The sequence below is a fragment of the Macrotis lagotis genome, chromosome X, assembly GCF_037893015.1.
Source record: "Macrotis lagotis isolate mMagLag1 chromosome X, bilby.v1.9.chrom.fasta, whole genome shotgun sequence".
NCBI lineage: Eukaryota > Metazoa > Chordata > Mammalia > Peramelemorphia > Peramelidae > Macrotis > Macrotis lagotis.
This window is the reverse complement of record NC_133666.1, coordinates 132,951,180-132,963,632: the sequence shown is the minus strand read 5'-3', so window position 1 is coordinate 132,963,632 and position 12,453 is coordinate 132,951,180. Positions and strand designations below refer to the sequence as shown.

Genomic DNA, 12,453 nt, shown 5'->3' with positions numbered 1-12,453 from the left:
AATTGTTGTAAGAGTCATATTATCTTTTCATGTTTTCCCTCATGAAAATTTAAGCATTTATAGTACATGAGGCAACATATCCATACTTGTACTGCAGTATTTTGCTCCACATTGGTCTACTTCAAATGCCCCTTTTAAGAATGGAAATTCAGAATGGACTTAGCTGGTACAATTTGAATGGTTTTAGGCTGGATGGAAATTAACTTCCTCTTTGTTTATTTCTCTACCTTTGGCACATACTATACCATTAGTGAAGAGGGAGGGGATTCATCTTTTCCCAAGTCACCATGTCAGTAGTACCTTATGATGGTGGAAGGACAAGATAAAAATCCCTCCACCTTTCTTCCACCTCCCTAAACAAAATTCCAGAAAAGTTGCAAGGGAAAAGATGAAGAACAATTCTTTCTGAAGACCTGAGCTTTTCTTCCATGGCAGGCTGTCTTCTCAACTGCCAGGTGTCAACCCCATCAACAGACTCCTTAAAAGAGTGCCTTTTCTGCAGAAGTGACTGGCATTTTAAATGGAACCAGATGCTAGCTGATCTTCAGCCTTCTGTTGGTTTTTGACCCTACAGTTCCAGCTAGTGGAGATAGGCCCAGCAAAGTGCCCCTATAATAACTTCTTGGCACTTAACTTTAACATCTGCACAGAAGGCTCAGTGTGAATTATTCCAGGTGTCTCACACCCTTTAGAAGATCCACTCAAAAACCAAAAGGAGCTCGCCCTTTACAAGGTGCAGCCTACACACTGCCATAACACTTCATTTCCCTTTATGTTCTGAAATTTGTTTTTTTACAAGGCAATGGGGTTAAGTGACTCACCCAAGGTCACACAGCTAGGCAATTATTAAGTGTCTGAGGCCAGATTGGCACTCAGGTCTTCCTGACTTCAGGGCTGGTGCTCTATCCACTGTGCCACTTAGCTGCCCCAAGCCGAATAGAATCTTGATCAAAGATGACATGATCTCTCCTCACACATTCAGTTCAGTTCAGTAAATCAACTTGTGTGGCACCCACTGTGCTAAGTGATTTGAGTGCAATTAAAAACAATCCCTGCCCTTAAGGAGATTGCAATCCAATGGGGAATAACCACCCTCAGAGATAAGAGGATGTGGAAGAAGACCAGGGCTGTCGTGTTTCTTGGAATCCTAACCAAGCAAAGCTGCTGGTGGAGTTAGCTGAAAGGTCCAGTTCCCTGCTCTCCATAAAGAAAAACTTAGAGAAGTTTGGTGCTCTACTCTCTGGCCAGAGAGGAGAGATGGCTGAGAGAGCTGAAGAGATATTGAATATTCAAACCTGAGTTAATCAGCTTGATTTCTGGTGATCAGCTTATTCTGGGTGGGGCATCATCATTCCCAAACCAAGGAAGTCAAGTGGTGAAGGAAAATGGAGACTAAATACAGAGTCCAGTACATAAATAGAAAATAATTGGGGTGGGGGTATTGAACTAATAACTAGGGGATGGGGGTAAGGGAAGAAGGGAAGGGGGTGGAGTCAGGAAAGACCTCAAGAAGAAGGTGATGCTTGAGTTCATCTTTGAAGGAAATGAAATTATTTTTTTTTAGATTTTTGCAAGGCAAATGGGGTTAAGTGGCTTGTCTGAGGCCGCATTTGAACTCGGGTACTTCTGACTCCAGGGTTGGTGCTCTATCCACTGTACCACCTAGCCACCCCAAGGAAGAGTACATTTTAAGCATTGGATGAATGGCCTCTGAAAAGATATAGAACTTTTTGTTTCTTCCTTAAGGATATGATTTCTCTCTCGTTACCCTCAATTTGGATCAATATACAACATGGAAACAAAGTAAAGACTGACAGATTGCTTTCTGGGGGGGGGGAGTAAGATGGGGGAAAATTGTAAAACAAATAAAATGAAAAAAAAAAGATATAGAAAATATGGGACCTGGAAAGTCATATGTGAAGCTGCAATAGAGCTAGTTTAGATAGACCATAATGTGAAAAGGAGTTATGTATAGACTGTCCTAAAAGTCTCAGTGCCATTTTAAGTTTTGGAACACCCTATGTAATGATCCTAGAAAAGGTAGATAGGAGTCAGGCCATGAAAGGTCTTAAAGATCAAAGAGGAGTTTGATATTGATCCTGGAAGTGATAGGGAGCCACTAGAGATTACTGAATAGAAGAGAACATGGAAAATGAACTCTTAGGAAAATACTTTGGCAGCTCTGTGGAGGAAGACTTGGAGAAGGGAGAGACTGGAGGCAGGGAGAACAATTGAACTCTAAAATATTTATGGGTAGCATTTTTGTAGTAGAAAAAAAGTGGAAACAAAGGAAATGTCCATCCATATAAGAATAGCCAAACTATGGTAATGGAATGAAAGTAATGGAATATTGCTGTACTGTAAGAAACTATGAAAATGAAAAACAGAAAAGCATAGAGAGACACAAGCTGATGAAAGGTGAGGTTGAAATAACCAAGAAAACAACACAATGACCACAGTAATCTAAATGAATAAGGCAAAGCATATGAAACAGTATATTCTAATGACCAAGAATGGTCTCCAAAAAGAGCTATTAGAATGGACCTCTTTCCTTTGCAGAGGTATATTGATATTGGTGAAGAACATTGAATTACTTTTGGATTTAGTTGACTTGTTGGTTAATGTAGCTGAACTGCATTCCCCTCCCCCCCCCTTTATTTGGTAAAAGAAATAGTTTTCTGAATAGGGGAGGAATATATGGGTAGGGGAACAAATAGAAAAAAGAAATCAAAGTTTATCTAAAGAGGCATTGGTAACTTTAGAGAGGAGTTTGAATTGAAGTTGAAAGTAGGTTGAAAGTCTTATTACAAAGGGTTGAGATATGAGAAAAGGAAACTGAAACAATGAGAGTCAACAACTTGTTCTAAGAATTGGACTGTGAAAAGGAGAATGCCTATAGGTCGGGTCAAGTGGAGATTTTTAAAGAATGGGAAATACCAAATTGGCATGAAATATCAAGTTGAAGTAAAGTTCTTGTGTGTAGATAATATGTAAACACTCCCTAAATACTTTTCTTGACAAGTTATCAAATTTCTAGTGGCCTCTTTTGCTTTTCCTTTAGATTTGAAATTTCTTTCTTTTATTCTCAGCCATAATGGCAACATCAGAGTGCCCATTCTAGAGTTTCCTAATTTTGTTTCTTAATGGTACTGTGCAATAAAATAAGACTTCTGTGCCTCCCAAACTTAAATCTTAAGATATGTCCCTTGTACCTGATAAAAACATGAAAAATCTTAAAAAAAAAATTTTAGTGTCCTGATCTGTAAATTGTAAGTCTATATAATTTGGAGTGTCAATCAATTGAGAAAATGAAGAGCCAGGCAGGTCACTTATATAATTTTTTAAAAAAATTTAGCATAATTTCTCCTATCTGATGAATTTAAATATATTTACAATCAGTTATTTTACTTTTACTTTGAAGTAAAAAAAAATTCATCCTAAGAATATACTTTATCAGTTGATACAATTTTGTTCTTGGGGTCAAACTCAAGTTGAATCAGGTTTCATCAGTTCACTCCACAAATCACAATCACATATCACAGGGAGAATATTGGCGATTGGGATTTTGTGTCAGGGAATATTGAAAGTAATCAAACCTACTTTCTTCTTTATATTAAAGGTTCTGCCTCAGATCCATGGGCCTTGTCTGCCTAATTGTATATTATGGTTTAGACTATGAACACTTTTTAACCACTCTTGAGTTTGGCCCGTATGTACTATTAGGCCAATCATTTTGAATGGTCATGTATCTTTTTGAAGAGACCCTATATTATATTGAGCTTTGATGTAACCAAGACTGCATCTTCTGGAAACAGAAGAATCTGGAGGACCTTACCTTTTGGGAATCCCTCATCAATTTGGATTTTATACAGGCCATCTTTCATGACAGGAGCAAATAGCTTTCATGAACTTGAGCGTGAGTTTCAGATCTGAAGGGGTCTTAGGAGCCTTCAAATCCAAATCCCTCATTTCACAGATGAGAAAATAGGTACAGAGAGGTTGCAATCAGTTAACATTTCTTAAGCAACTACTATAGTCATAAGTGTAAGGTTAAGTGATTTGCCCAGGTTCACACATCTATTAAGTGACTCTGACTCTAAATCCAATATTCTATCCACTCTGCTAGGTGCTTACATGTATCTTATTTAGCACAATGCTGCTTAGTTCCTGATATGTTGTAGTTTTTTATCATAATCAATCTGAGAGTAATTTTTTTTGGTCAGATTCTTTTTGTGATAAGTAAAAGGCCTTTGGGGTCATTGTAAGGTCAAACTTTCTATGGTTTCATCTATATAGATATTTAGAGTTTAATTTAATTTAATTTAATTTTTTTTTTTTTAGTTTTTGCAAGGCAACGAAATTAAGTGGCTTGCCCAAGGCCACACAGCTAGGTAATTATTAAGTGTCTGAGGTCGGATTTGAACTCAGGTACTCTTGACTCCAGGGCTGGTGCTCTATCCACTGCGCCACCTAGCTGCCCCTAGAGTTTTATTTTGAAACAAAATTAAATGTTCTTTTAAAGGAAATTATAATTTGAAATTATAAAAGAAATTTAAAAAGTCAAGAAAAGATAATTAGCATGACTAGCATGATTTTATTAAGATTTTTAGATATAGAAGAATATCTTTTCCAATCTCTTGCCAGAGAAACCAGGAAACTCTGCTTTCTGGAATATTGTGGTGAATGTTAGGGCAATGATAATATTTTTTGATATTGCTGATAAAAGTTCCAGAATCAAAACCTTTTACTTAGATCTATGCTAGAAAAGTCTTACCATACTCCCATCTGCCAATGTGGATTTTCTAGGGTTATTTTTGTTTCTTAGATACAATGTATTCCTAAGCCTGTTACTAAAACTTGACTTAATGTATGACCACAATGAATTTAAATGATATTAAACTGTGTATTTATTTGATCATAGTATTTCTTATTATTATTTTATTTTAATTTTAATTTTTTAAGTTATCAAAGATAGTTTTGAACATTCAATTTTGGAAAGTTTTTCCCCTTCCACCCTTCCCTCCCTCTACCCTAGGAAAGCAAGTAATCTGATATTGGTTATAGATACAAATCATGTTACACATATTTCCTTATTAGACACATTGTGAAAGAATAATCAGATGGGGGGACCAAGAGAAAGAAAAAGGAAAAAAATTAAAAAACGTGAAAATGGAATGCTTTGTTCTGTATTCAGATTTCATTGTTCTTTTCTTTGGATATGATTGACATTTTTGTCACAGGTCTTTGCTGCATTGCTGAGAGGAATGAAGCCTATCATAGTTGATCATCACGCAATGTTGCTGTTAAGGTTTACAATGTTCTCCTGGTTCTGCTCATTTCACTCAGCATCAGTTCATGTAAATTCTTCCAGGTTTTTCTGAAATCTGCCTGCTCATCATTTCTTATATAGAGTTTGTTCATCCATTTACCCAACTGATGGACATCCCTTCAATTTCCAATTCTTTGCCACCACAAAAATAGCTGCAACAAATATTTTTATACATGTGAGTCTTTCCCCCTTTTTTGTGTTGATTGTAGTATTTCATCTGAATAGAGTACCTTTGTATCCTCCTTATCAAGTTAAAAGAAGTTGATCGAGGGAGTTCACCAATCAGCTCAATATTTGGGATTTTGATCATAACTTCCTTTTACAAACCAGACCTCATCACCTCTGTAAAACAGATTTTACTCATACCAGCTAAATTGGCATCCACTTTTGTGGGCTATTGGAAGGGGCCACTTTTTGTGCTGATCTATTAAAGGGAATCTTAATCTCATTTTCCTTCCTTTCAGAGAGATCCTGAGAACTCATCAGAACTGGGTCATAAAGGGTAGGGACAGTGAGAAAAGAGGTTTATGGTAATAGCTATCATGAAGCAGAGGTATATGGCAGAGACAGATGTTTTCACCCTTGCAGCCCAAAAGGAGATTTCCTTAAACCTTGAGTTACATTAAAAATTATTTTTAATATGTTTTGGTTTTTATTTTATTTTCCACAATATCCCTTATCCCATCTTCTCCCTGAGAGTCATCCTTTGCAATAAGGAATTGTATTAAAAGGAATAAAAAAGGTTTAGCAAAACTAATTCATATATCTCAAAATTGATGTCATATTGAGTGTTACCCATCTATGATCTCTGCAAGGAAGAGGGAGAAGATGTCTCCTTTCTCCTATTAGTTTTGGGTTGTTTTTTTTTGACAAGGCAATGGGGTTAAGTGACTTGCCCAAAGTCACACAGCTAGGTAATTTTAAGTGTCTGAGATCAGATTTGAACTCAGATCATCCTGACTCCAGGACTAGTATAAACCATGAATATCAAGAAAGCTAGTGTTATGAAACATATGAATGGCTCATTATTGTTCTCTTAGAAAAATATGATTTTTAATTCTAACCCAATGAGTTATAAAGTTGTTACACTCTCCTCTTCAGGTGTTCTCGCTCCTTCTTTATCTCCTTCACTCCTTTTGGTCCCACCCCAGTCCCAGAGCAAGAAATATTCCCTTACCTTCAAATCCCAAGAATATTTTGTAGGTACAGACTATTCTTACTCTCTTTAGAAGTATTGCATACCCTTATGCAAAGCTTATTAATTTTTTAGCTGCTCTGTGAAACAAGATCATTCTGATCTGCAAAACTCATCCCCTTCTCAGAGCGACTGAACAGAGCAAGAGATAGAGTGACAGATGGTGTTATTGGAGAGGGAGCAGTTTCTCCTAATGGAGCTGACCAAGCTCTTCCAGAAATGCAGGCCATCTATCAGGAAATGTGTTCATCACCCTGAAGAAGTGAGAGCTCTAAAGAAGTGAATAAATCCCAGATGACCTAGTCTGAACACCATTATGGATGGGCTAAATAAGAGAGACAAGATAAATAATAGTACTGATAGGTAACATTTTAAGGTTTTCCAAGTACTCTACAAATATCCTCATATATCTATTAAAATATTATCCCCATTTTACATAAGAGAAAGCTTAAGGTTTTTGTATAAAACTCTTTAAAATGAACCCTAAAATATTTTGGGGTCAATGTATTCTTTCTGCCCATCCACCTCTTCCTTCAAGTTACTTATCTCTGTGCTTCCAGTAAGTGAAAATTCTAATACCATTTATGAGTTGTGCAAGTTTTTTTAATCTTTACCCCTGTATATATGAATTTTAAAATTATGATTCATTTCTAAATAATTGACTCCATGAAAGTTGAATACTTTTGACATTCTTCTGAATAGTCCTTGGTCTTTGTTCAAATTCCATAGTTCTTTCTCTGGATAAAGATGGTTATACCCTATATTTATGCTACCTTGCTGACTTTTGTTTGAACTGTTAAAATTCAAAAATTAAAATTATGCAAGAAGAGAGGGTCAAAAGGCACTGAACTATATTACAAAGATTAAAATTGTATTTTAACAAGAAACAACTGATTATCAATGAAAAAGTCATTTGAGAATCAGTTAATTTTTGTGGGATAGGGGGGCGGCTAGGTGGCATGGTAGATAAAGCACTGGCCCTGGAGTCAGGAGTACCTGGCTTCAAATCCGGTCTCAGACACTTAATAATTACCTATCTGTGTGGCCTTGGGCAAGCCACTTAACCCCATTTGCCTTGCAAAAACCTAAAAAAACAAAAAACAAAACAAAAAAATTTGTGTGCGATCAAATGATTCATGAGTTAGAGCAAAACATATTGCAGATAAACTGTAATATGGATTAAATTAGACATTTATAGGATGTAGTTAGGCAGGCAGTGGATAGAGTAGTGGTCCTGGAGTCAGGAAAACCTGAGTTCAAATCCAGTCTCAGACACTTACTAGTTGGGCAGGTAGGGCACTTAACAATTCTGTTTGTCTTAATCCCCTGGAGAAGGAAGTGGTGAACTATTCTTGGCAGCTATAGTCAAGAAAACTTAATGGTCCAAAGAGTCACAAAGAGTCACACCATCAACAACAAAGGCCTTCGTAGGATCACTGAGTTATAAACAAATTTTAAAATTACTCAGTTTAACCATCTGGCTTTACGTTATACCCTTTAGAATGCCATACTCTCAACTTGAACCCATATTTGTGAGTTAAGTCTGTTACTTTCAGGATATGGGGTAGCCTGCAGGTTTATACTTCTAAAACTATATAGTTCATGAGTCACAATGAGTGTGCTTCAGATTAATAGCTAACAGACACAATTAACTCAAAGCAAAAATATTTATTAGCGTAACATTGTAAAAGTAGCAGCTACAAATCATTTTCTTCATAAACTTGAAGAATACTCTCCCACAAGCACATACAGCGTATGTGAGAAGGGTGTGCACAAATGTTGAGCATGATAGGCATGTATGGCCTCACATGTGATACATGGTAAAGGCAAATCATGCCTTCAAGGTCATATTTCCCATGCAACTTCAGGGCCTTGATATCTTTTCTCACCCTGGAGTTATCTTCTCCATCACTTGCATCTTGACTACTGGTGTTAGTTCTCTCTTGAATCTAAAGCTGGCTATCTTCTCTCCTGCCAGGGGTTTATACACATTGAAACTGTTTTTTGCCTGAGAGTTGCTGAATCTGTATCCATGACTCCCTGGAAAGTCTCTATTCCCTCAACTATGTCTTAAACTCTCAAACTGAACAAATCCAGAACTGATGGATAGAATGTTTCCTATTGGGCTAGCTGTTGCTAGCTCTATGACTGATAGAAGATAAGGAGGAGAGATAAATCCTACCTCTTTCTACCTGCTATACTCTGGTAGAAGCACATTGCTCAAAGGTAGTCTGGTCTTAAATTGATTGAGACTAAATACAGTTTTTCATCGATTCTTGGGAACATGGTCAATTTTTACCCAGCCAGTAATATCTCCCCTTTTTGATTCAATCCAAGAAAGATTTTCACCTTCCATAGATTTTTACACCTTCTTAACACTTAAATACCTCATCATCTGTGATGAGGACCCCTCTTACACACAGACTAGGACACAAGGCTACAAAACAGAAACACAAGGCTATATAACTTGCCTAGGATGGATAATTCAAAATTTATGGAGTATCTATTATGCCCAAAGCATTGTGGGAATTTCAAAGAAGGTTAAGTAGGATAAAAAAAAAACCCTTTCCCCATGGCCCTTATAGAATAATAGGACTCATGTCAAATCAGTGACAGAATTAGAAAGGGTTTGCCTCTCTGTCCAGTAAATCAGCTACTATTTATTTGTCCCTACTATGAGCCTTACTATGTGTCCTTATTACTGTGCCAGATGTAAAAAGAAAAGGCAAGGCCCCTCACAATTTGTGAACAACCGTCTCTTTCCCACTCCCTCACCCCAAACCCTAGCCTACCAGCAGTGCGCGAGCGCTACGTACACGGCGCTGACCCCATCCCCTCCGCACTAGAGCCCACCAGAGCGTGCTCAGTAGCCAAGGGTAGCCCGAGCCACATATATCGGTTGGGGGGACCAGGGTGGGGGGGGGGAACGAGATGGAGACAAGCCAGACGGAAAATAAGATTTCGGATCTTAGTCAATCTCAGCGAACCAAAATTCATTCGTTGTTTAGAGTCCCTTTTCTTCGTAAGAGCGATAACCCGGCTAGCGACAATGTGACTGAACTAAAAAACTTGGACTCCATCTCTCAGGCGTCCTCCGCTCAGCAATCTTCCACGAGGATTGATGTCGGTAATGAGGAGAGCAAGGAGGGGACGGGCCGAAAGCTGTTGAACTTGCTGAGAAAAACTCTCAAAGGAAGTGAGAGCCAAGAATTGGATGTAAAACAGGACATACCACCAGCTTTGGTTCCATTTGGTGATGTGGTTGGTTGCCTCGCTGTTCATATAAAGAGGTGCAGACATTTTTCACCTAAGATCAATTTTCAACATTACACAAATTTGTTTATTCGCATCACTGTAAACAAGATCATGAAATATACTAAAGCTCATTCCTTGAATTTTAAAAATAATGAGAAGGGACCTGGAATTAAGTTTGAAGAAGTGAAATACTTCTCTGTACAGGTTCCACGACGTCGAGATGATGGAAGGAATATCATTTATTTGGAACTAATGAAATTTGGTCATCTGGAAGCATACCCTGTAGTGCTGGGAAGTTTTAGCTTACATCTTTATGAAATAATTAAGAAGGGATGCTTCATAGAAGAATTTTTCATGAAGCTTAAAAACCTAGTTGTCTGCAAGGTTGAAGTGGAGTTTATGTTTTCCTATGGAAATTTTGGCTATGGCTTTTCACATCAGTTAAAACCACTTCAGAAGCTGATTCAGCCATCCATGTTTATGCATGTCCCCCCACCTGTAGAAAGAACAGACCCTCTCACAAATGTTATCACACCACAAGTAATAGAATATCCAGCCTTCCTATCCCCAGACTTGAATGTTACTGTTGGGACACAACACAAAGAGACTCAGTCATCATCTCCCATCCGACTTGAAAAACTTCAGCAACAACCTCGAGACAGGCTTGACAGAATGAAGAAAGAATACAGAAAATTGAAAACATGGGAAGAAAAATCTCAGTATTTAGAACAAATTCTTTGCATGAAATCAGAACAGAAAGAATTCCCTGAAACCAATGAAGCTGCTGTTGGTAATGATGCCCTATATTCTCCATCTCTAGCAAGTTTATCTCCACCACCAGAATATTCATTAAACATGCAAGAGGATAAATCTTTTCCATCTGAGTTTGCTGTCAAAACACCTGAAGATAAGAACCACCTGCCACTAGAAATGAAAGAGAGGCCTCCAGATTCATGTTTGTTTCAACAAGAAGATGCTGAAACAAAAAGTGAAAATCTTCCATCTGAGAAAATTACCCCATTCTCTCCTGTTTCCTTAAGAGAAAAAGAAATTAGTGAAGAAGCTAGAGATGGAAGTCATGAACAAGATGATGAAAACACTCGACAGAAAGAAGCAATAGAAAGGTGGATCATAGACTCATTGTCACCAAAAGTAAAGCCAAAACAAAGCCATCCAAGCCCAGCAACAATAAACTTAATTCAATCAGAAACAAAGTTGAAAAATATTGTTTTAAGCCCATTTAAAAAAAAAAGCACAGAAGAACTTGAATTTGAAGCAAAAAGGCAAGCTTCAATGCTGCTAAAAAACAGGAGCTCAGAATTTCTTCAGGAACTAAAAGATATTGAAGCAGTGGCAAGAATGCATCTTTCACGACACGTTTCCTTTAATATTTTGCAGAAAGCAACAGAATTAGCCTCAAGTGGAGATCAGTTGAAAAAAGAGACATTTGAAGAAGATAACTAGCTTGGATGAAGCAAAAGACAAAGTTGAGGGAAAGGAGAAGTGGTAGGAAGGAAGAGATGAGAAAAGCTAAGCAAAGGAAGAAGAGTGAGAGCACCAACAAGCAGAGCATACAGGGAACTTGGACAAGGGAATAATAGCACCCAGGGGAAACCAGCAGGGACACTGCAGATAATAAAAAGGAAGATTTGCATTTGGCCTTATTTGAAAAAGCAAAAGCAAATAAGCAAAGTCTGACTTAGGAAGAAGCCCAGAGGAGAACCAATACACATTTTGAAACCTCACAAATACTGCTCCAGGGTTTAACAATAAACCCACATAACTCATCAATTTCTATAAATTGCCAAAAAGTTCAGCAGCAAGAGCTGGGAAAAGAAATGTCATTTAACTGTCAACAACATAAAATACTTGGGAGTCAACCTGCTGAAACAAACTTGGGAACTATATGAAGACAACAACAAAACACTTCCATAGTCAGATCTAAACAACTGGGAAAATATCAATTGCTTGTGGGTAAATTGAGCCAATATAATAAAAAAATGATAATGCTACCCAAATTAATTTATTTATTTAGTGCCATATCAAACTACCAAAAATTATTTTATAGATCTAGGAAAAAATAACAAAATTTATCTAGAAGAACAAAAGGTTAAGAATATCAAGGGAATTAATGAAAAAAATGTTAAGGAAAATGACCTAGTCATACCTTATCTTAAACTATATTACAAAAGTGTAATCAGCAGTGTTTAACAAATGATTGAAAGAAAGTTTTGGGGCGGCTAGGTGGCATAGTGGATAAAGCACTGGCCCTGGAGTCAGGAGTACCTGGGTTCAAATCCGGTCTCAGATACTTAATAATTACCTAGCTGTGTGGCCTTGGGCAAGCCACTTAACCCCATTTGCCTTGCAAAAACCTAAAAAAAAAAAAAAAAAAGTTTTGGGAAACCGACAATCCCATGGGTGGTTTCAGTAGGCTTATTTCATATAAATGTCACAAACCCAGGTCTAGAGGAATATAATCAGAAAAAAAAAAACTTGAGATCTTGAAAAATGTTCAATCATTTTTAATATTCTACAGTTGTTAAAACAGTTCATATGTGAAACAAATATGAGGATGGTATTAGATATATCTTGAATCTCCTTTTTTACTAATGTATGTCAGTCCTCTTATTTGACAATTTAGTACAAAATTTTATCTTAAGAGCTGTTTTCA

General features: G+C 37.2%; 1 protein-coding gene across 1 annotated transcript; it reads left to right on the top strand.

The window, feature by feature from the left end:
- The first annotated feature begins 9,404 nt into the window (after window positions 1–9,404).
- On the top strand, window positions 9,405–11,791 carry LOC141497610 (cation channel sperm-associated targeting subunit tau-like). Its single transcript, XM_074200344.1, has one exon. The coding sequence runs from the start codon at window positions 9,456–9,458 to the stop codon at window positions 11,241–11,243; it is 1,788 nt and encodes a 595-aa protein (XP_074056445.1). The 5' UTR covers window positions 9,405–9,455; the 3' UTR covers window positions 11,244–11,791.
- Window positions 11,792–12,453: the final 662 nt, after the last annotated feature.